Source organism: Prorops nasuta, unplaced genomic scaffold, assembly GCF_024137725.1.
Source record: "Prorops nasuta isolate Cenicafe-Biocafe unplaced genomic scaffold, Cenicafe_Pnas_1.2 PNAS00003, whole genome shotgun sequence".
In the NCBI taxonomy this organism is placed as follows: domain Eukaryota; kingdom Metazoa; phylum Arthropoda; class Insecta; order Hymenoptera; family Bethylidae; genus Prorops; species Prorops nasuta.
This window is the reverse complement of record NW_027116800.1, coordinates 1432422-1452125: the sequence shown is the minus strand read 5'-3', so window position 1 is coordinate 1452125 and position 19704 is coordinate 1432422. Positions and strand designations below refer to the sequence as shown.

Here is a 19704-nt window from a genome sequence, read left to right as displayed (position 1 = left end):
TTCCCAACAGTGCGGCCAGTATACGCGCGAACGTCACGCGAGACAAATGTAACGTGACTTGAACGATTTTTAGACTCGCTCACGGATAATTTCCTCCGCGACAAAGCTTCAGGAAAATGCTCCAAGTAGTTTCTTTAAGTTAATGCGGCAATTGCAAGTAGTTTGTAAGTGTCCTTAATTACGAACATCCTCTTCTTGCACGATCATTTCCATTGAACACTGAGTCGAGAATCCTCTTCATCTTTTCGAAGCGCGTTTTTTACACTTTCCTGAAAACAAACATAACCACCGTTAAAGTTGAAAGACCAGATTGAAATGAACCAGTGCTAAAAGTTTGATCAATGAAATTATTGTTGTGTTAAAACGAGTGTGAAAGATTTAATTTAAGTATATGGAGTATAGTGACAGGTATTTATTAATTCAGTTTTCTATCGACCCGCCTCCGCGATGGACGGTTGCACAAAGCATGAAAGTGAAAGGAATTAAGCGTAGGATACGTGTACTAGAGTAAAGTGTTCGAGTATTGATATATTTTCTTTAAATGCAATATTTTCGGGAAAATCTTCCGGTAGGAGACCGGGAAGCATTTTACCGATACGTGACAAGTTAACATTGCCGAATTACTTTCCAAATGTATGACGTCATCGACGCGTGTGCGCAAAAGTAAAGCTGACGCACGCATTCCAGCGCATTAACGCCTAAAACCTTCAATGATAAAATCTTACGCTTATTCCTGCTGCTTATCCCAAATTGATATAGATTTACAACAGGCTTCCAAAACAAATAAGAAATATCACGCGATTCTTGATAATTGATAAAAGAAAGATTTTCTTTTTTTTTCTTTAGATTAGTAGCTACAGCGTGTTATTGTATTATTCCGTTGAATAGTGTGTTTGGACTACTGTTCATTAATAAATTACCAAAAGGAGGGCCATTTCGACTCCCGCGAAGCTCCCAGGACACGTGTCCGTGTGTTTTTAGCTCAAGATTGTCGGGTATTTGTCAGATATCAGCGCTTATCTACCAATAAAACGGAATCCATAAGACAATGTTCCTTTAAAAGAAATTCACGATAATAATAACTGTATTACGATATAACTTTCCTTATTTCACGCTAAGTGATAAAATCTCAAATGAAAAGTGGGAGCTATTTTCAACATAGCCAGTTGGGAAGATATAGGTTTATTTTTAGAAAAGTACGGTTTTGCTTTACCGCTTAAAGCACGAATTTGTACTCGTCTGAAATTAAAATTATATACAGGGTGTACCGCTTAAAATTACCCAAACCATGCACATTTAAGATTCTTGTTATCTTCGTTACTACACCATACAAATATTTGTATTATATCTTTTTAAGCATAAATCGCGAGAGACGCGCTTCAAAAATTCTTATAGAAAACTTTGATATCTCTTATAGTGTAATGTAGTATCGAAGATAAACAGAATTTTACTTCCACTGTCCAGGTTATTTTGAGTACAGCTAACTCTGTATATACCGGGCAATATGAATTTTTATCGCTTTCTAATAATTTTCCATTTTGACTTTTTCCCGTTGACAGTAGTTTGATTATATAAATTTAATAAATCAATTGATGACTCGAGAAATGGAATTATTCAATGAGCGAGTGATTGAACGTTATAACAGTTATTTTTACAGATACAGAAGATAAGAGGATGAATAAAACGGAGCTGAATATTTTTTTGAGTTCGGAGCCGGGGAGGGCAAGCCAGAATGCTGTTCACTCGCATATTCCAGTGCCGAGAATATCGAACGGTGGAAAAGCTCAGGAAAGGCACCCTCCGAAAAGGAGGGGATCCTTCGAAAAACTTGGCAGGACTACTTCCGTAGCAGCGCAGAGAGCTTCCTTCGAAAAGCTCGACGCAGCATCGAGTTTTTCAAATTCAAACTCCAACTTCATCTCAAACTCGACGTCCAATCTGGCGATCAATCAGGCCAATCCCTATGCGGGTGTCCAACTCCGCTCCACCAGGACCAATAATCCTATTTTTCAAAGCGTCGAGCTTAGAAATCACGAGGAGAAAGCAGGCAGTAACTGCTCGTTTAAAAGGAACGAAGTGCCAAGATTGAACAGGACCGATAGCTTCTCCGAAAATAAATGGAAGAGCAAGTACGAAGAATCCGAGAAGAGAAGGAAGCTGCTGCTCCAAAAGAACGAAGCGAGTAAGTTTTCTGCAATCGTTCTTGCACCGGAGCAGAGAAAAAATCGAAAATTTCGTCAATTTGTAAAATTAATCATTAATGACGATGATTGAGCGATAGTAGTAGATTTATTCTGCGCTAATAAATTATTAATAAATCGAGACGAGTACAGGAAGAGCGCATAGAGGTTCATGGACGCGTGGATCACTCTGACTCACTTTTGCATTTAAATCGAAGGATGTACCTTTATGTCATTCGTACCATCTCTACGTGATTAAGTTACAAAATACTGAATGACGATCGCTTTACGAAGGCTTCCATGCACCTGAACTCGTTCTCAATTTTTTCATTTATTTTTATACCTTGAATATTGCAGTCATTGCAATTCTAGTATTTTTTCTCTTTCTGTATTTATTTCATTACAATTTTGCCTCTCAATTGCTATTCCAGTCAACAAGGATCATACCGACTTGGAGAGAAAGTATCAACAACTGCACAAACAGAATAATACTTTACAGACCCAGGTCCAAGAAAAAGAATTGAAGCTCGTGAAATTACGAACAGGTAAAGAAAATCGACAGATTTGGAAGCTAAAGAATCTTTATATTAATTTTGCTTTAATGATGGAAATGCATCTTTTGTTTAGTTTCCGAGGCTGTTTGTAAAGAATACGAGGAGCTGAAAAACAGATACGATGTTGAGACGACTGCGATGCACAAGGCGATGCAACAAGCATCGCAGGTAAATAACACACGACTCGGCTAAAAAGTTAATTAGGAAGAATTAAAATAATTTTTTTCTTCGCAGTGGTACAAGCAAAATCGAGAATTAAAAAGACGTTCACAAGTGATAACTCAGAAATTTATGCAAATTAGCTCCGATGGCTTGGACATTGACGTTTCTGACGAGGTAGATTCGAACTTTGAGGAATTCGAACAACTCAGGGAAACGGTTTCAGGTAATTTTTATTAATCTCTCTCTCTCTTTTAATGAGTTATATGAAACTATTAATAATTAGAATCAAAATATCACTTCTCTTTCTAGATCTCAGTCAGGAAATAGCAAAGCTTCGGACAGAATTAAATGCAGCCAGAATTCAAGAGTTTGAGGCCCAGGAACAAGTGACATTGCTAATGACACAGTTGGAAGAAGAAAGATGTTTAAGAGAAAAAAGGGACGAACAGATCAAGGAATTGAAGGTTCACAAAGAAAATATGGAAAGAGTGACGAAAATGGTGGCTGATGAAGTACAAGCGCTTAAAGTTCAGTGCGACCGCGAAAGAGAAACTGCAATGATGATTAAAATAGAAGCTGATCGAGTAAGTGATAATAATCATTTCGATGATTTTGGATAAATTAACGAGGCACTTCCGAATTTCCATAGGTACAAAAAGAACGAAACGTTCTTGCTCACCAAAGTGCTCTGTTAATGGCGGAGATTAATGAGGATCCAAACGGAAGGTTGCTTTTGGTTCTCCAGGAGGTGGAATCTCTTAAAAGGCTGCTGGAGGAAGAAAAGCAAAATCATATTGCACAGATTCAAATTCTTCATGAAAAACTAGAGGAGAAAGAGTCGAACGTAGAATTTGAGATTGTCGAAGAAAAATTAAAATTGTCAGAGTCAGAGCTAGAAGTTGTTGTTGAAAGAGCTGAAAGAGCTGAGAAGCGAACGGAAGAGTTGGAGCAAATTGTAAAAGGATTAAAAGAGAAGAATTCTGAATTGGAGCAGAAATTATCTCGACCGCCACCCCCACCTTTACCTCCACCACCACCCCCTCCCCCAATCTTTAATAATAACCAATTGTCATCTATCAAATTACTTACAACAGAGAAAGCAAGCTCTGAAAATCGAGTCAGTGCGGTTGCTGATATGGAAAATATGCTTGGAATTAGCAAAAAAGCTCCAGCGATCGTACAGCAGCCAGGTAATTAATTATTAATAAAGCCTATTGACGATTATTTTTTGCTAATAAGTGCTATTTTCCTAGTTATTGATGATATTATTAACCAAATTAAGGGTGGTCGCTTTACGCTTAAACAAACGGATGTGAGTATTTAATTATTATTATTGTATAATTTACGTAAATTGATCAATTAATACGAATAAATCGATTTGACGGGAATCTTAGAAGCAACGTGCCGAAGAAAGGAAAAGGCGACAAGAAGCAGAAAGTGCCCCTCCTGCAGTTTCAGAAATGTTAAATATTCTTGGCACAATGAGAAGGAGAGCCAAACCAACCAGACAATCATTTAAATTTTCAGAATCCCCTGCACAATAGTCAATCAACAATTTTAATTGTAAATATTAAATAACGTGTTATGTGCTATTTAAATATTGTGTAAGTCAATAAATGTATATCTTTTTTAATGAACTCTACAGGAGATTGATTTTTACAAATTTTATTCATATGAAATTAATAATGTTTACAAGCATTAAAAAATATCTATGACCAAGGAGTTGTTACACTTACTTTATATAATTATAACATATTATTATACATATAAAACTATGTATATTGTTTGTACACATATTTTTCACCATGTACAACAGAATGAATTTTAACTTAAGAAAGTTGGCTTTTGATTTTACTGATAATAGACAAAAGTTTTGAAGCCTCAAATATTATAACTCTCCTAAAAGGTATCATTTCACTATCGCTTTCATTCCATTGCCCGGACAGCCCACTATCAGACTCCTTCTGCACAGAGAATTCAAAACTTACACTAGCTTCTTCGGCAAATATTTCCTCTTCTGGATTACTCCAAATTATATTAGGATCTTCTGTATTCTTCTGTTTACTCTTCTTTGTTTGGGTTTTAGTCTCATCTATTTTATATAATTTACAAATAAGCACATAATAAGCAAAGTCAAAAGGCATTTTTTTGCTGCAAGAACGTCTCATTTCAGAAATTAAATTTTCTAGAAGAGGAACTGATATTTGTGGAGGAATGTTGACAAATCTTTCATTGATTAATAGGCCAAGCGGTGCAGAATCATTTTCAAGCAAATTTTTCACCATTGCATTGGCTTGATCCGTTGCATGCTCACTTGCCAATTGCTTTAATAGTTCTCTTAATTGTTGTATACATGGTACATTCTGTGAAGATTTTACTGGTTATTAACTAATTAAATTGAAAAAAACCTTTATGATTTAATTACCTGTCTATCTGATATATTAACAACTGTTGTAATGCCAAAGACATCATTAGCATTGCTCTCTTCATCATCCGATTCTTCCAAGTCTTCTGACTGTTTGACCACAGATCCTACGTAGTTTTGTGTAATTATTAGATCAGTAAGGCTTCCTAAATCAACATGAGCTTTCAAAAACAGTTGCGTCAATAAAGTTTTAATCCCATGAAAGTCAGGATCTTGAGGATTCCGTCCTTCGAAGTCAACTTGTATTTCCATTCCCTAAGTTTATTAATAAAAGTGTAAAAAAATTAGCAATCGCATGGGCAAAAGTAAGGTTAAAAAATGTCACGTTCATCAGTGGTGGTATACAGCAGGAATTCGGTACCCCCACTTTGATTCTCACTACCTATGTTAGACATAGTAAAAGTAGTAAAAGTGGGGGTAACGAAATCCCGCCGTTTTCTATCACCGGTATTCACCGAATTTAAGCAAAAAAAAATAAAAAGCACTTACCTGCTCATTAATTACATCTTGACTATCATCTTCATTGCTAGACGATGAACCATCACCGTCATTATCAAGTTCTTTAGATCTTTTTTCAAAATCACGTTTCTTAACGGGAGCTGCCATTTCTGCACGCACAGCTCACGAGACACGAGACTGTCCACTCCGTTGTACACATACACACTTACATACTATCATGTATGCAGTAATACCGAGTAATACGTAGCAGAGGAAATCAAATTTTATCAATATTAAAAAACCGTATACCGGTAGGCCGCAATGAAAGCGTATAAACCTAATTTCATAATTAGAAATTCGTTATTTTTAAAGATTTTATTTATGTAAAAAAAATTATTCTCAAAATAAACTTAATTGATTTAATATTGCTTGAATATAATCGGTAAATAATTTAAGGATTTGAAATAAATCATGATTATAAGATTTTAATTAAATATAAAAATCATTATTTTATAACAGAATGATTTTCATTTTCAATATCTTAGCGAGTTAAAAAAAAAACAATAGTTCTATACTATATTTAATCGATTGCTCTAAATAAATTGTAATTTTCAATAATTTATATAAAATCATTATTATTGCATTAAAGTAAATAAAACAATAAACAGCTAGTAATAAACAAAATGATACCAAGTGATACTCATGGGTATATCTGGGTATAAAGAATACAAAATAAGCAATTGCATTTTTCATAACACATTTTTCATTTTCTTGTAAGTCTATGGTAATTAATAATTAATAACAAGAAAAAAACCTTTTTTTCAAAGTGTCTACAGTAATTATTAAAAGGTACAATTAGCAAATTACTATATTGTGTATTCACTTTGTGTAATATAAGGTAATAATATAATTGTAATATTTTCCTCGTAATCATAGCGCGATTTTTCTTTCACGTGCTCTTTCATTTCTACAAATATAATACGGTATCTAGCTCTTTATTTTATATATCCACTTGGATTATTATCAATTGTTTAGCTTTACCGCTATTTATATTATGTAACCAAATACTAAAAATACAAATGTGGGCATATAGAAAAATTTTAAAGTCAGCAAATAATTTTTATCGGCTGGCCTTAAAATACCCGCCTCTATATGCACGTTATATAATATTTGTGATTTTTGCATACTCATTTTAAGGAGCTTATAATGTAATATTTATGTATATTTGGGCACATAAGTGATTATTGTAATTAATTTAATAATAAAATTAAAGTGCATCCACATGTGATTTATATTGAGTATAGTTCTAGCGATTCCTAATAAAACTTTACAACAATTTTTATTAACTGATCATGAATAGTCAAATCTTATTCTGAATAATATAATTTGTAGCATCCGGATTAAAGTCTTTGGCGCTTTATTTATTTTAATATTATTTTCAGCTCATTTCTATAAATATACACAAATCTATGGCAATCATACTTTACAAGCTCCTTAATAATAACAGTACGGCTAAAATTCGCTTAATTCTAAAAATATTTATATGTACACACGCAGATTAATTCTTTATAATTTATACAATCATATAAATGTAATATTCAATGATAAAACTGTAACATAATAATGTCTAGCCTATCTACCTATTATTAAAGACATATTTTACATCGAAATTACAAGTGTTTCATTTTCCAGTGACCTTTAGATTACGATTTAACTTACTATATTTTACATTACGTTTTGTCTCCAACGTAAAAGCAGGAGATACTCTAATTTGTTATGATTTTGAAGATCACCTCTTTAGATTTTATATACACGTATTACTTTCCGTTTCTCTTTCAAGTAAAATAAGCATGCTACTATATACAATATACGACTTTTCATTTTCATATCGAAATTATTTCTCGTATAACGAATTAGTACTAAGTGATTTGTATATATCAATATATACAAAGTGTGAGGGCGCACGCGCTCGCGCGTCTTTGTTATGTTTGTGTGTGTGAAGAAATACGATTGACATCAAGAGATGTCTACCTCTCATTAGATCTAGATCACTTAAAAATCTTCATCTATTTAGGACATAAGGTCTGTGTTGACATTTACACGACTAAAGCATCACCTTAGAATGTACACCCTTTTGCCTGGTAGCCATCAACTCTATAAGCAAATTTGAGACTATCCATATCAAATTGTCTATTGCGTTAATTATGAAATGTATACATCAATTATAATATACTATTCATTTAAAATATACACAGTGAACAATGTTAACTATCATTCTACATGAGAACATGCGCTAACTAGTATAAGCAATTATTAGTTTCTATATAAAACTAGACGAAATGTGCAAAAAATTCCATTACCACGTGACGTACAATGTAGAATATTTAAAAATATGCATTGAATTTAACATGAAGGAAAGTTAACCACGATGGCTACTGCAGGCCTCTAAATCCTCCAGAATTGGGATCATATAAATATTATGTGTATGCAATACAAAACTAGATAAACCGCTCATAAAAACAAAAATTAATAAAAATCACATACATACACGTATCCTTATATCTCTATACATATGCAGCTCAATATACTCTGTTATCGGAAACACGATACGAGTGTTTTTTATTACACGTTTGCGAAGAATGATTGAGAATAATGACAATGCCGTTGCACAATTTTAATTATCACTAATTTAATAAAAATTTAAACAGTTTCTATATATACAATGAAAGGTGCTTTGTGTATCTTTACAAGAAATTATTTACAAAATATATTCATTCATATATTACCTATCAAATTAACATTGTTTTAATAGTTCCTTTGTAATAATAATTCTTATTGTTTCCTTATACATATGTAGAGTTTATCCAAAAAATTTTTTCTGTTTTCATAAATAAAGTAAACTTCTTGCTTAGTTACAACCATATTACCCAACCCTCAAGACGAGTACTTTACCGACAGACTATGTTTACTTGATAAATAGCAATGACAATCTAGTAATCAATAGTAAAAGAACTAAAGGTCTGCTGCTAGTAGATCGTTTACGCACAAGGCTGAAGATTTGAACGAAGGTCGAAATGAACAATTTACAAACATTTGTAGAAAAATATAGCAATAATGAAACCATTGATTTGGTTCATTTTCTTTTAACAAAGAACCAACTATCAATCGCAGACTAAAGACAACCTGGATTTATAACAAATTTTGAATACACTTTATATTACTGCAGCATAGACAATTGAAGCAATAAAAATGGATATATTTAGACGTCCCTAAACAAAGTCTATCAGTCAAAAATTCGTCAGAGCACAAATGAAGACCCACCAACTAATGAAGTTTGTCCGTAAACAGTAATATTTAAAAACAGAATTCAGATTCATATTTGATTTATCATAATTTTGGACTTCCTTTTACCGTTAAGGTAAGAATTAAAATACAATGTAAAGAGAGACAATTTTCTTAATTTATTAAAATAATTATCACTCGAAACGGCGAATGCCAGTCTTTCCTGTTAACACGGAACGTATTTGAAAGTATCAAAATCATGCGTTTCCTTGAGAATGCATGAAAAAATTGCACTATAATATTTATATAATAATATATATAATGTAAACTTGACACTAATGATAATTGGTAAAAGAAAGCAAACATATCGGCAGTTTCATCTTATCCAGATTAGCCACTTGGACCGAAGTAGGTATAACTGAACTAATTTGTTCCAAGCAGCTAAACCTTATTTTAGATATAGCCTAGCTGGTTTCGAACTCCTAGACGGTATAAGTTAAACATATTTCTAATCCATCCTCCTACATAGAACTGAAATTAATAATCTGCTTTGTTATATAGTTTTGAAAAGTTTAGTACATCAACTAGGCTTTTTTTAATTTACTTCTTTCAACGATGGTACTAATTTTAACGGTAAGATGAATCCTATTAAATAGTCTAACAATCTTGATAAAAATTTAAAGCATTGTTGAATAAAACGTAGGAGGGTTTAGGATATTTCCGAGTTTCTTTTTTCTTGGAATTTATGGCACCGTCTAGCATTCTTCCTGCTATAAGAGCCCGGCGCGTATAGAGCGAAATTGTGCGCAATCGATGCATGCAGAGTCACCAGGTGGGGTCCAGCCACACGGCGATCAAATAATGATTGATAATAGCGAAATACCAGACAAATAGGCCTTGACGAGAGACGGTAGCTAATCACTGTCAAGGTCGCTTTCCGAAGGTCATTTGTTTTCTCGAGATATTCGTCTCCTTTTCGCCTGTTCTGCTGCATCAGCTGTTACTAAAAGAATGTTCCCGCTGTACGAGGTGTTTTTCAGTTAAAAAAAGTATGCGAAGCTTACGTATGCGCACATTAATTACACACTATAATGTAATTTATTACGATGCTACGACACTAAGCTCTCAGTTCAGCTTTATCTTGGCATAAGGTTATTCACGTTCTCTTTTATTAAAAAGTTTACGTACCAGCTCCACTGCGGGTTTTTCTTCTATTGATATCTTCGGTTGTTCTGGATGCACCTCTTGTGTTACTGGCTGGAGTTGCCAATGGAGATGGTGCGTTCTGCCGAACGGATCTTCGAGTTGTCACTTCAGTCGTCGATTCTCCTCCGGACACCGACGTACCTCTTAACCTCTCTTTACCAATTGTTACTGTTGCTGTCGTACTTGGCTGCTTCGTAGTCAATAAACGGCTCTCCCTCTGCACTCTATTAGTAACGTTGAAATTTGATATATTACTGGAATTGATCTGATTGCCAGGCACAGCTACGTTTGAATTCGTTCTAAAAAAATATTATTCATGAAATACAAGATTACTCTAAAAATTTTCGCAATTCTGAATTTTTCGTTATTTAATAGTGTGAAAAGCGTTTATTTCATACTTTTGATCTTTAGATTTAGGAGACGCGACAGAAAGATCATCCGTCAATCGCATTCTGGCTTTCCCAACGGATTCTATCAACGGTTCGTCGTCGGACGACTCCACGTCGACCACGATGGGACCTGGAAAAGTGTCATGTATGAAGCATCGAAAATTAGATAGGGAAAAACCTATGTTGTTTCCTGATTTTCCCGTAGATATATATCAATACAGCAATAAACACAAATTATAGTTTAGCTACAACAATCCTTACAGCAAAACTAATCTCAAGAGTTTGACATTATTTGCAATATAACGAAAAGAGTAATGCATTTTAATTGCAAAAGATAAGAGAGGAAATTAAAAAAAAATAGAAAGAAAGTTATCTACACGAAAAACGATCACGATAATTATACTAATAATATTTACTAATAGTAATGCACAAAGAAAAGAAGCACTACAATCAACATTAAAAAGCTTTAACTAGTATATTCTGTGAAAAAAGTGGTAGTTGTCTTCCGTCGTTCACCGATCGTAAGTGAAAATTGTCAAGGAAGTTCCAGGCACTGTGCGAGAGAGAACTGTAATAGAATTGGATTGATAGACACCTTTTTTGGCCTTCGCCAATATGTTGAAGCCCTTCTTTGCCTGTTCTTCCCTGCCGGGTATCTGTTTCTTTATAGGACCACTCTCCTCTACACCCATGCAAGCCTTAATAAGTTCTGCAGCATTCTCCGAGCATTTCCGTTTACCTGGCCTTGGCTGTGGATCGTCGGCAGTACTGGATGCTACGGAGCTCTCGCTCTCTTGCCTTTTTCGCTTCCCCGTTTTGACCGTGGTGGCGTTAGGCGATAGTTTGGAAACGGCTAGCTTGGGACTGGCTTTTGCGAATGGCGATATACTGCGCCTCTCTTCCAGCTTGCTGGGTCCGTGCGGGCTGCTCTTCGGTGTCTTCGCAATGTCAGGACTGTTGAGTTTCTGCGACCTCGTGCGCAGTGACCTCTTTTCGCTGTTGTCGTTTGGTATCTCGATCAGAAGCTGCTCCAGCAACGATTTAGGCGTCCGCTTCGCATAATCGTCAGCGTTGTTGGAGTTGAGCCTCTCGACGAAGTGGGTCTCCTCGCTATCCTCGATGCAAATCACGTCTTGACGACCCTCGAGCTCCTGCTTCCTCCTTCGTCTTCGCTTCGCGTGCTCCATGTCGCTTGAATCCACTTCGGGGTTCTGCGCTGCCGGACTGGGTGTCTCGTCCCGTTGAAGTACCACGGGATTCGAGTACGTGTACAGCGGAGGTGTAATTCTGATTGGCTGAGGATCCTCGCTCAACGGAGACTGAATCCCTATACTTACATCATTCGCATCGCTGACAATTTTCTTCACAAGGTCATCCGTAGCTTTCTGCAAATTCACCGATGTATCCCTGATCTGTTGTTGCTGATTTTGTACGTTGGGTTTTTGGTTTTGATCTGAACAAACCTCCGGTTTAACAGGTGCTTTTACGCTGGCCGAAACACTGCAATCATCCAAAGAGCCCGAATTATTGTTCGTTTTCTTCTTTTCATCCTCCTCCTCCTCCTGCTTGACCTCCACTCTTAAGTCATCCACGCTTACTGCTTCCTCTTTAGGCTCCAGCTTCACCTCAGGATTAAACGTTGCTTTAACTTCCAGATCCATCGCTTTTGTATCACCGCTCTCGATTTTCTCCTGTTTCTCCGAGGAAATCTTATTAAACGAAACGTGATTTTTTATTATAGGCACACCATTGTTATTCTGTCCATGAGGTTCTTCTATTCTAATTGCACTGCTACCATCTAACATTTTTACACCGCTCTTCTCATTCTCCGCGATCGCCGTTTCTGCCTTACCCTGATCATTTTGGTTACTAGTATCCTCTAATTTAACGCTACAATTATCTTTCTCGGGAAAGTCTTTTTCCTGCTTCGCACATTGTAATAAATTATTATCACTGTCCATGCTGCCCGCTAAGGACGTCGCAATTGTCACAGTACCTGTTGCCAAGGGGTCGGGGACTTTATTATCATTCGTTTCTAAACTAGCAACAAAATCACGATCGATTCTAGAAGGTGTCGACGATACTGTTTTTTCACTAGTTTCCTCTACTTCACTGGATATTTCATTGTTCAGGTGATTTTCAAGAAAACTCGACACGGGACTTAACATCTGTGGACCACTGGACTTGACAAGTTCCGAATGGGTATTTGAACACATATCACTACTGCTAGTTGAGGAAGGCACGTTCTTAACGGTGGTGGTCGTCAAAGCTACTTCTCCTTGGATCGCGTTCTTGTTGTTGGCAACGGATTCGCTAACTGGTCTGTGCAACGGCGATTCTCCCTGATTAGGTGATTTTTCTGATAAAGCGTCCATCGACTCGATTCCTGAATCTTCTCCACCTCCTCCGCTACCTCTTTCTACGCTAGGGTCAACACCAATTCCCATTGGAACAGTGGTGCTACTCTCCAGCAATTTCTGCTTCACTTTCGCTTCCGTTACGTTTATCTCTCCAATCGGCAAAATCGGCTTGACGGATGACGATAACTCATTATCATGTGATCTGACAACTTGGTCCACTTGACTACTACTTATTGAACTTTGCGTCGTCTTCAGCAAACTTATTCGCTGCGCTGCATCAGATTTGCTTTCTACCAATGCTTTCTCCGCTTGCTTTATCACATGATTTTGCGTTATTACTTTGTGCACTACGTGCTCCACTTTATGTCTATTTATGCTCGGATTCAGATCGTTCTTCGGTATCGCGTGATTCTTCAGTTTCTGCTGCACAGTTTGACTCTTAGCTGTGTTAGAATTGTTATTGCTCTTCAGCTCTTCGTCTGTTTTCGTTTTCACAGCTACTACTCGGCTCAACGCTTCAAGATTTTTTGAAGTATTTTCTACTTGCTGCACCATGCTCTCGAGATTTCTCGATGGATTCGTCGTGTCGTTTTGCGTTTGGAGGACCGTTGTAAGTTTTGTCACAGAAGTCTCGTTTTCGAAAGGTAAGGCTGCAGTTGCTTTTGCTACAGTCGAAGGAAGATTCGACGAGGCACATTCAGATACTGGAGGAGCTTGACTATTTACACGTGGCGCTTCTTTACTTTGAGATTCTGAAAAGGAACAAGATTTTTTCACCATTAATTAACAGTGAAAAGTAATTAATTTATTATTCTTACGTTTCAACACTTTCAAATTTGCACTAATATACCTGTTACATGTAGATCCTTCTCATCTATTAAACTTAATCTTCTACGTTTTTCTTGATTAAGTATTTCCTTCTTGATTCCATTAATCTCGGTTAGTCTGACGGATACGTTGCTCGACACACTCTTCTCCATTGCAGTCCTACTTACTTCACTATCACTCGTTCTCCTAATTTCTCCCACTTTTTTCACCGCATTAAAATCATGCCCAGATAACAAAACGTCTGCTTTCCTGATCGTTTGATTAGTGTCCCCTTTATAACCAAGCTTTCTCCACTTCGCTTGATTATCCAGAATTCTCCCGCCGGACAGCAAATTCTGCTCCCTAAGCAAATCCCCAGGCTCAGCCTTCTTCTTCGAATCTCTTCTTTTTGTTTTGCCTATCAAATAAAAATCGATAAGTATTGTAGATGTTTTTTTATAACAATAATAATAATAATAATAATCTCTTACCTCCTCCTATCTTATGCTCATGCATGTGATTTTGAATATCAGTTTCTATTTGATTTTTAGTCAAGGTCTGTTGATTGTTTAAAGACTGATTCAACAAGGTAGACTTATGCTTGGAAGGGGATGGTATTCTGCTATTTAAAGGGATGTCATCAACGTCGCCGCCAGTTTTACTAGAGCTGGGCTTGGTGATACCTTGGAGCCTCGCATTCTCTGGTACCTCTTGTTTTAAGGCATTCGGTTTGCACACTGCTGTCTGCATCACGCTGTTTACTATCTTACTGGTTGCGCCGGCAGTGTTGATCATCGCAGAATTGGACAAAGGCAATTTAGATACGGACGAGGTATTGCCTATAATCATGCCCAGCGAAGATTTCTTTTGCAGCAGTTTATTTCCATCTATGCATTCCTTCACCTTCTTTAACTTCCCTCGCCTTTTGATGTTCGCCTGATCCGACTCTCCTTCTTTCAAAGACTTTTTTTCTTTCTTCCTGATTTGTACTACCGAAGCATTACGCCCTCTTAACGAGATGTGTAAGGGAGGCACTCGTGGTTCATCGCCAGTCCCGGAATTTGGAATCCCAGTCGTAAACAATTTGCTCATCGATTTGTCCGCCTTTCTCATTGATGGAGTATTTACAAACGACACATCAACTTTATAAGCAGGCGTAACTGGCTCAGATTTTTCCAACTTTAACCTTAATTTGATTTTCTCTCCAGGCATAGGACTATGTGCAGATTCTCTAGTGGATTTAATTCTACTGTGCTTCAAGCTACCTTCGCTGGCCGTGGACTTGGCGGTTGTCTCCGAGTCCGATTGATCTGTGTTGGTAGTTTCGTTTCTCCTGGAAAAATTGCTGTCCGCATCGTCGTCCGAGAACATCGAGTTCGACCTGTCGTTAGACGGTGATGGAAAGGGAAAGAAATCATCCTGATTGTCAACTGCGCTCTCTGGTTCGGAATCCGAACTTTCACTTGGCATCGGTTCCAAGTGGCCAGTCAAAGGGTTGATAAGAAATTGTCTAATCTTCCCTGTCGACGTGTATTCTGGCTCCGGGGGATCTTCGTCCACCTTCGAAGACTCGGAGACATCAGGCTTTGTCGCACTCGGTGGAGTGTTGTTGGCAGTAGATATATGATTCTGAGGTCCACATTGAGAAAAGGCACCTGATACCTGATTGGGAACTGACATTCTTGTGGTGTTCACTTGAGCACCTTGCGGAATAGAACTTTGTGCGCTCCACGTGGTCCCGTTAGCGTTCCCTCCGCTGGTTTGAAAATTTCTGCTAAGGATATTTTGACTCTGACCGTATCGAAAATCAGTCGTCGCACTGGTGTTAATGTTGGCGTTCTTCAGTTGATTATGATGCAATTGTTGCTGCACGTTGAGCGTTTGACTCTGCTGTTGGCCCAACTGCTGAGGAATCGGCTGCCTCGGGTAAGGCGGGGGAGTGGGTTGACGCTGGCTGTTTAAGTAACTTAGCCGCTGCTGAGGAACTAGTCCAACTGTTTGATGTTGTAGAATTGCTGGTTGTTGCTGTTGTAAAATCTGTGGACTGCCAATCGAAGACTGCGGAGCGGTACTGGCAGTTTGTTGCTGAATTAACGATTGCTGTGTTGTTTGCTGTAATAATTGAGTGCCATTATTGCTCGGATTCAATTGCTGCTGCGGCGTCAAAATCTGATGCTGCTGCTGCTGCTGAAGGATCAATTGCCGCTGATGCAATGGTGCTCGAATTTGCTGTCCGTTAATCGGATGCCTAGCCGGAATTTGATTTTGTAATTGTACTTGAGTAGGTCTATAGACCAGCTCTTGCCTAACTGGAAACTTTTGTTGCATTTGTACTTGAGAAGGTGCTGGAGCTGTAGCTTGCTGCACAGTACCTGTAGCTGGTACTGAATGCAAGCTCTGTGATGTCACTATATGTTGGGTACAAGTACCCATGACATTGACTGTATGTTGCTGAGGAAGCGTTGATGGTTGGTTAACATTTACAGTAGCAAACGCTGAAGGCGTCGATGTCTGAGCTAAGTCAGGAGAAACTGTCGTGCCACCTATGAGATCCTCTGTTCTCAACGAGTCCAGATTTGGTGGTGATTCGTTCGGAGAATTAATCTCTTTTCTTTTAACAGTTGGCTTCTTCGTCGGCCTTATACGATTGCCCACTGCAGAATTATCAATCACAGCTGGTGGCAGCATCTTCTGCCCCGGTACCACGTTATTCGGATGTGTATTCGCATCGTTTTGCAAAAGGTTTACCAATAACGGACTTGAAAGAGCCACTTGGTTTCCACTACCATTCGCAGCTCCCGCGACATTGCTGTTACTGTTTGGAGACAGACTAGAAGTCGTAGTAATCGAGGGCTTGAACTGGGTTGATATTTGGCCACTTGCTCCAATGGATTGGGTAGTTGTTTGCCCTGTTACGAGCGCGGTGACTGCGGTTAAAATTTCTTGAGCAGGATAAGGTGGGGGAGGCTGTGAATGATGTTTAAATTGCATGCTACTTTTTATCGTTGTCGCCTGAGATTCACGACTGTGAATAGCTTGAGCAGCATGTGTCATACTAGCAAAGGGAAATGGACCATTATAGGTATTTCTTGGCGAAGCACTGGGATTATTCACTGGTTGATTTCCAGATATGCCGACGACATTGCTACTGCCTGGTGTTGATTGAGCGGATTTCGTGGGAAACGGTGGGATAGGATCACAGTCTGTGGGCGCTACTACATTTGGAGAACGAAAGTGCGGTGCTTTTTCTGTGGATGTACCTAAGCAAGAAAAATAATTGTAAGTTTATCTTTTTTTATTTTTTTGTTTTTTTAAGTAAATATTTTAATCTGCCTCAAATAATTACCAGCTGCTATTATTTGGGCCACATTTCTTAAAGCAGAAACATTTGATACACTGCTAGGACCAGGTACTACCGACAATGTTTCATTTACAATAGTTTCTGCACTGTTCGCAGGTTCTGTTTGTGATTTATTTCCTCCATCCTGTGCAGGCCCAGAGCGCAACACAATTTCTTGTGCCTCGCCTCCGAATCTGCCAGCTATTCTCAAAGATATCACCTAGTCAAAAAATTGTATTATAATTCAGTTTATGCATAAAGAATTAATTAATTTATCTTTACTTCAAATAGAGTTTTGTATCGTCTTCAATTACCTGATCTCCTTCTACCTGCACAGAAAGAATTCCAAGCTGTGTAAGAGTCGGAGATCCTTGAGCTGCCAGCTCCCGAAGACGTAGGGCAGCCTCCCTGGGTATGGAAAATGTGACCCTTACAGAGTTCCATGGTTCTACTTTATTAACTTTTAATACATCACCGTTTTCTATAAACAATACATTATTAATCAGAAGTCAAAAATTAATAACTAAGTTACTGATTCATTCAATAATAACTTACCTTTATGCAATAAAGTCTTAAGGCGATCAACAATTATTTGAAATTTATGTGGAAATTCTGGATCCCCTAGATCCCCTTCGCAAGTTACCACCGTCTCTATCAAATCACCATCACTATCTGCCGCCATGACTGTAATATATAAATTAAATTTCATTCTGAAACATATCAGCAGATCCAACATATCTAATTAGAACAACAATAAAATTACATTAATAATTAGGACATACCAATCATAAATCACATAACTACCCAAGGAGCCCAGAGACACCTCAGGGTATAGCTTCAGAATGTGAGTGACGAGATGCAAGTCCACTGACAGTGAACTAACAGCTCCAATCCACTCCAGCACTAGTATGCTTTTTCACTAATAATGGATAAAAAATATTAAACTAATCAATTCCATTTTGACATATAAATACTCTATATTATTAATGAAACAATTTAAATAATTTTCATTAATAAATAAATAAAAATAATGCTTCCCTGTTGATGGAATACTTTTCAACATGTACAACACTCTTATAATTATTTTATTCTAATTTTTGTTATTTTTAAATTAATTCAAGAATTTTTTAAATGTTTTTCAATCGAATAATACGCGGATTAAACAAAAGTATAAATTTTAAGCATTTTTTTACATTTTATAAGTTCGATTTTTTGTTAAGGATTAAACATTGGTGAGCAAGATAAAAATGCGATTGCTATTATCTTATTCCATGAAAACATCTTTTAACTAACAAAGACGGGAAAAGCAGAGCTAAATTGTGGAAAATACTGAAATATTTTTCGTTATAGACTGATATTTCAATAGAAGAATAGATTTTAAAAAAGAATCGAAGCGGTGACGATATAGGTACAAACAAAAACAATCTTAAAAACAGAATGCATAAACATAAAGTGAGGCCAACAAGCAATACTAGGTTATAATTTGATAGCAATTTGTTGTAAAATAATACGGATTTGAAGGTATTAGAATAATCTAATTGAGGACCATCACAAGCGTCAGATTGGAAAAAATTTAGTAACTGATAGAGAACGACAGTTCCGGGGAGTATTCTTCCCATTTCTGAACGGCAATTAAAATCTTTTGAGATACAAGAAGACGGGGGCACGACTTCTACTGTAACGAAAATAGGTTATAGACTATCTTTCATAAGTAGGAGTAACGCGCGAAAAATGGTACCCATGAAAATCATTAATTTTTCTGTAATAAATGACTCATTTGGAAGAATTATTGAAAGATTTTCGACAAAATAAGCCATCCACACACACAGTTGATCGAATATCAAGAGAGGGGGGGGCCACCATTTTGTCCGTCGGGGGAGGTGTACGTGAAGTGGGCTCAAGCATGCTCAAGATAGTCAAAAGCACGAACATTTTTATTTTTCCACTTTTCTATGTTTTTCCCAGTCACATACACTTACCAAGCGAAAGTAATAGCTAACATGAAAGGTACAATGCTTAGCGGGCCTCACTTCAGTCTTTGCGCAGAGCGATTTGATACCGTATGAACACAGGAAAATTTTAACGTTACCCCATTTCTTTGCGACTTCGTGCGGGATTTCTCGCGTCCGATTTCCACTAAGACACAAAGCACAAACACTAATCTTAGCCTTAAAGATAACGAGCAAGCTTTACTTCACTTTTTGCACTAGGTGCACCATGCGGATCGCGAAAATACTCGGCATAATCGGTAATATAAAGGGACAAGTCATAAAACGCCATGAACAATAACAAGGAGCCGCCATTTGCAATGCGCACAACTGACATGCGCAAATCAATCGCCCGGTGCACTCTGGGTATTTCTCAAATCTTCCGAAGCGCCATCTTGTCTATCATTTAAATAACTTCCATAACCTCTTTCTTTCTTTCCCTCTCCTTTTTCAATTCACTTCTTATTCCTCTTTTTGCGTCAAAAGACTTAAATTTCACATAATCTATTGAACTTGCGAATACAAATTTTCTCTTTTTTTTTTAAGAATAAAATAAAATATTCCCTTATCGAC

At 37.1% G+C, this 19704-nt stretch overlaps 3 protein-coding genes across 9 annotated transcripts; 1 reads left to right on the top strand and 2 right to left on the bottom strand.

The window, feature by feature from the left end:
- The first annotated feature begins 24 nt into the window (after positions 1 to 24).
- LOC136772101 (shootin-1-like) lies at positions 25 to 4445 on the top strand. Of its 2 annotated transcripts, XM_066724801.1 has the most exons (10): positions 25 to 164; positions 1646 to 1931; positions 2016 to 2182; positions 2612 to 2725; positions 2808 to 2902; positions 2969 to 3119; positions 3206 to 3480; positions 3546 to 4086; positions 4150 to 4208; positions 4291 to 4445. In XM_066724801.1, the coding sequence occupies exons 1-10, from the start codon at positions 143 to 145 to the stop codon at positions 4438 to 4440; spliced, it is 1860 nt and encodes a 619-aa protein (XP_066580898.1). In that variant the 5' UTR covers positions 25 to 142; the 3' UTR covers positions 4441 to 4445. The 2 variants fall into 2 exon arrangements, with proteins under 2 accessions (XP_066580898.1, XP_066580897.1); XM_066724800.1 differs by having other exon boundaries at positions 1646 to 2182.
- Positions 135 to 19436, bottom strand: LOC136772100 (serine-rich adhesin for platelets-like). 6 transcript variants are annotated; one of them, XM_066724797.1, is made up of 12 exons: positions 19233 to 19436; positions 17926 to 18062; positions 17699 to 17827; positions 17458 to 17624; positions 17150 to 17363; positions 14295 to 17063; positions 13847 to 14221; positions 12100 to 13748; positions 11232 to 12021; positions 10646 to 10766; positions 10230 to 10546; positions 6445 to 10044 (listed from the first exon to the last, which is right to left on the bottom strand). In XM_066724797.1, the coding sequence occupies exons 2-12, from the start codon at positions 17930 to 17932 to the stop codon at positions 9986 to 9988; spliced, it is 6597 nt and encodes a 2198-aa protein (XP_066580894.1). In that variant the 5' UTR covers positions 17933 to 18062; positions 19233 to 19436; the 3' UTR covers positions 6445 to 9985. The 6 variants fall into 6 exon arrangements, with proteins under 6 accessions (XP_066580892.1, XP_066580894.1, XP_066580893.1 ...); XM_066724795.1 differs by lacking the exon at positions 6445 to 10044 and adding an exon at positions 135 to 269 and having other exon boundaries at positions 11232 to 13748; XM_066724796.1 differs by having other exon boundaries at positions 6445 to 10061; positions 11232 to 13748.
- Positions 4580 to 5964, bottom strand: LOC136772103 (protein BCCIP homolog). The gene is made up of 3 exons (XM_066724803.1): positions 5811 to 5964; positions 5322 to 5576; positions 4580 to 5259 (listed from the first exon to the last, which is right to left on the bottom strand). Exons 1-3 carry the CDS (start codon positions 5925 to 5927, stop codon positions 4726 to 4728), a joined length of 906 nt encoding a protein of 301 aa, XP_066580900.1. The 5' UTR covers positions 5928 to 5964; the 3' UTR covers positions 4580 to 4725.
- Positions 19437 to 19704: the final 268 nt, after the last annotated feature.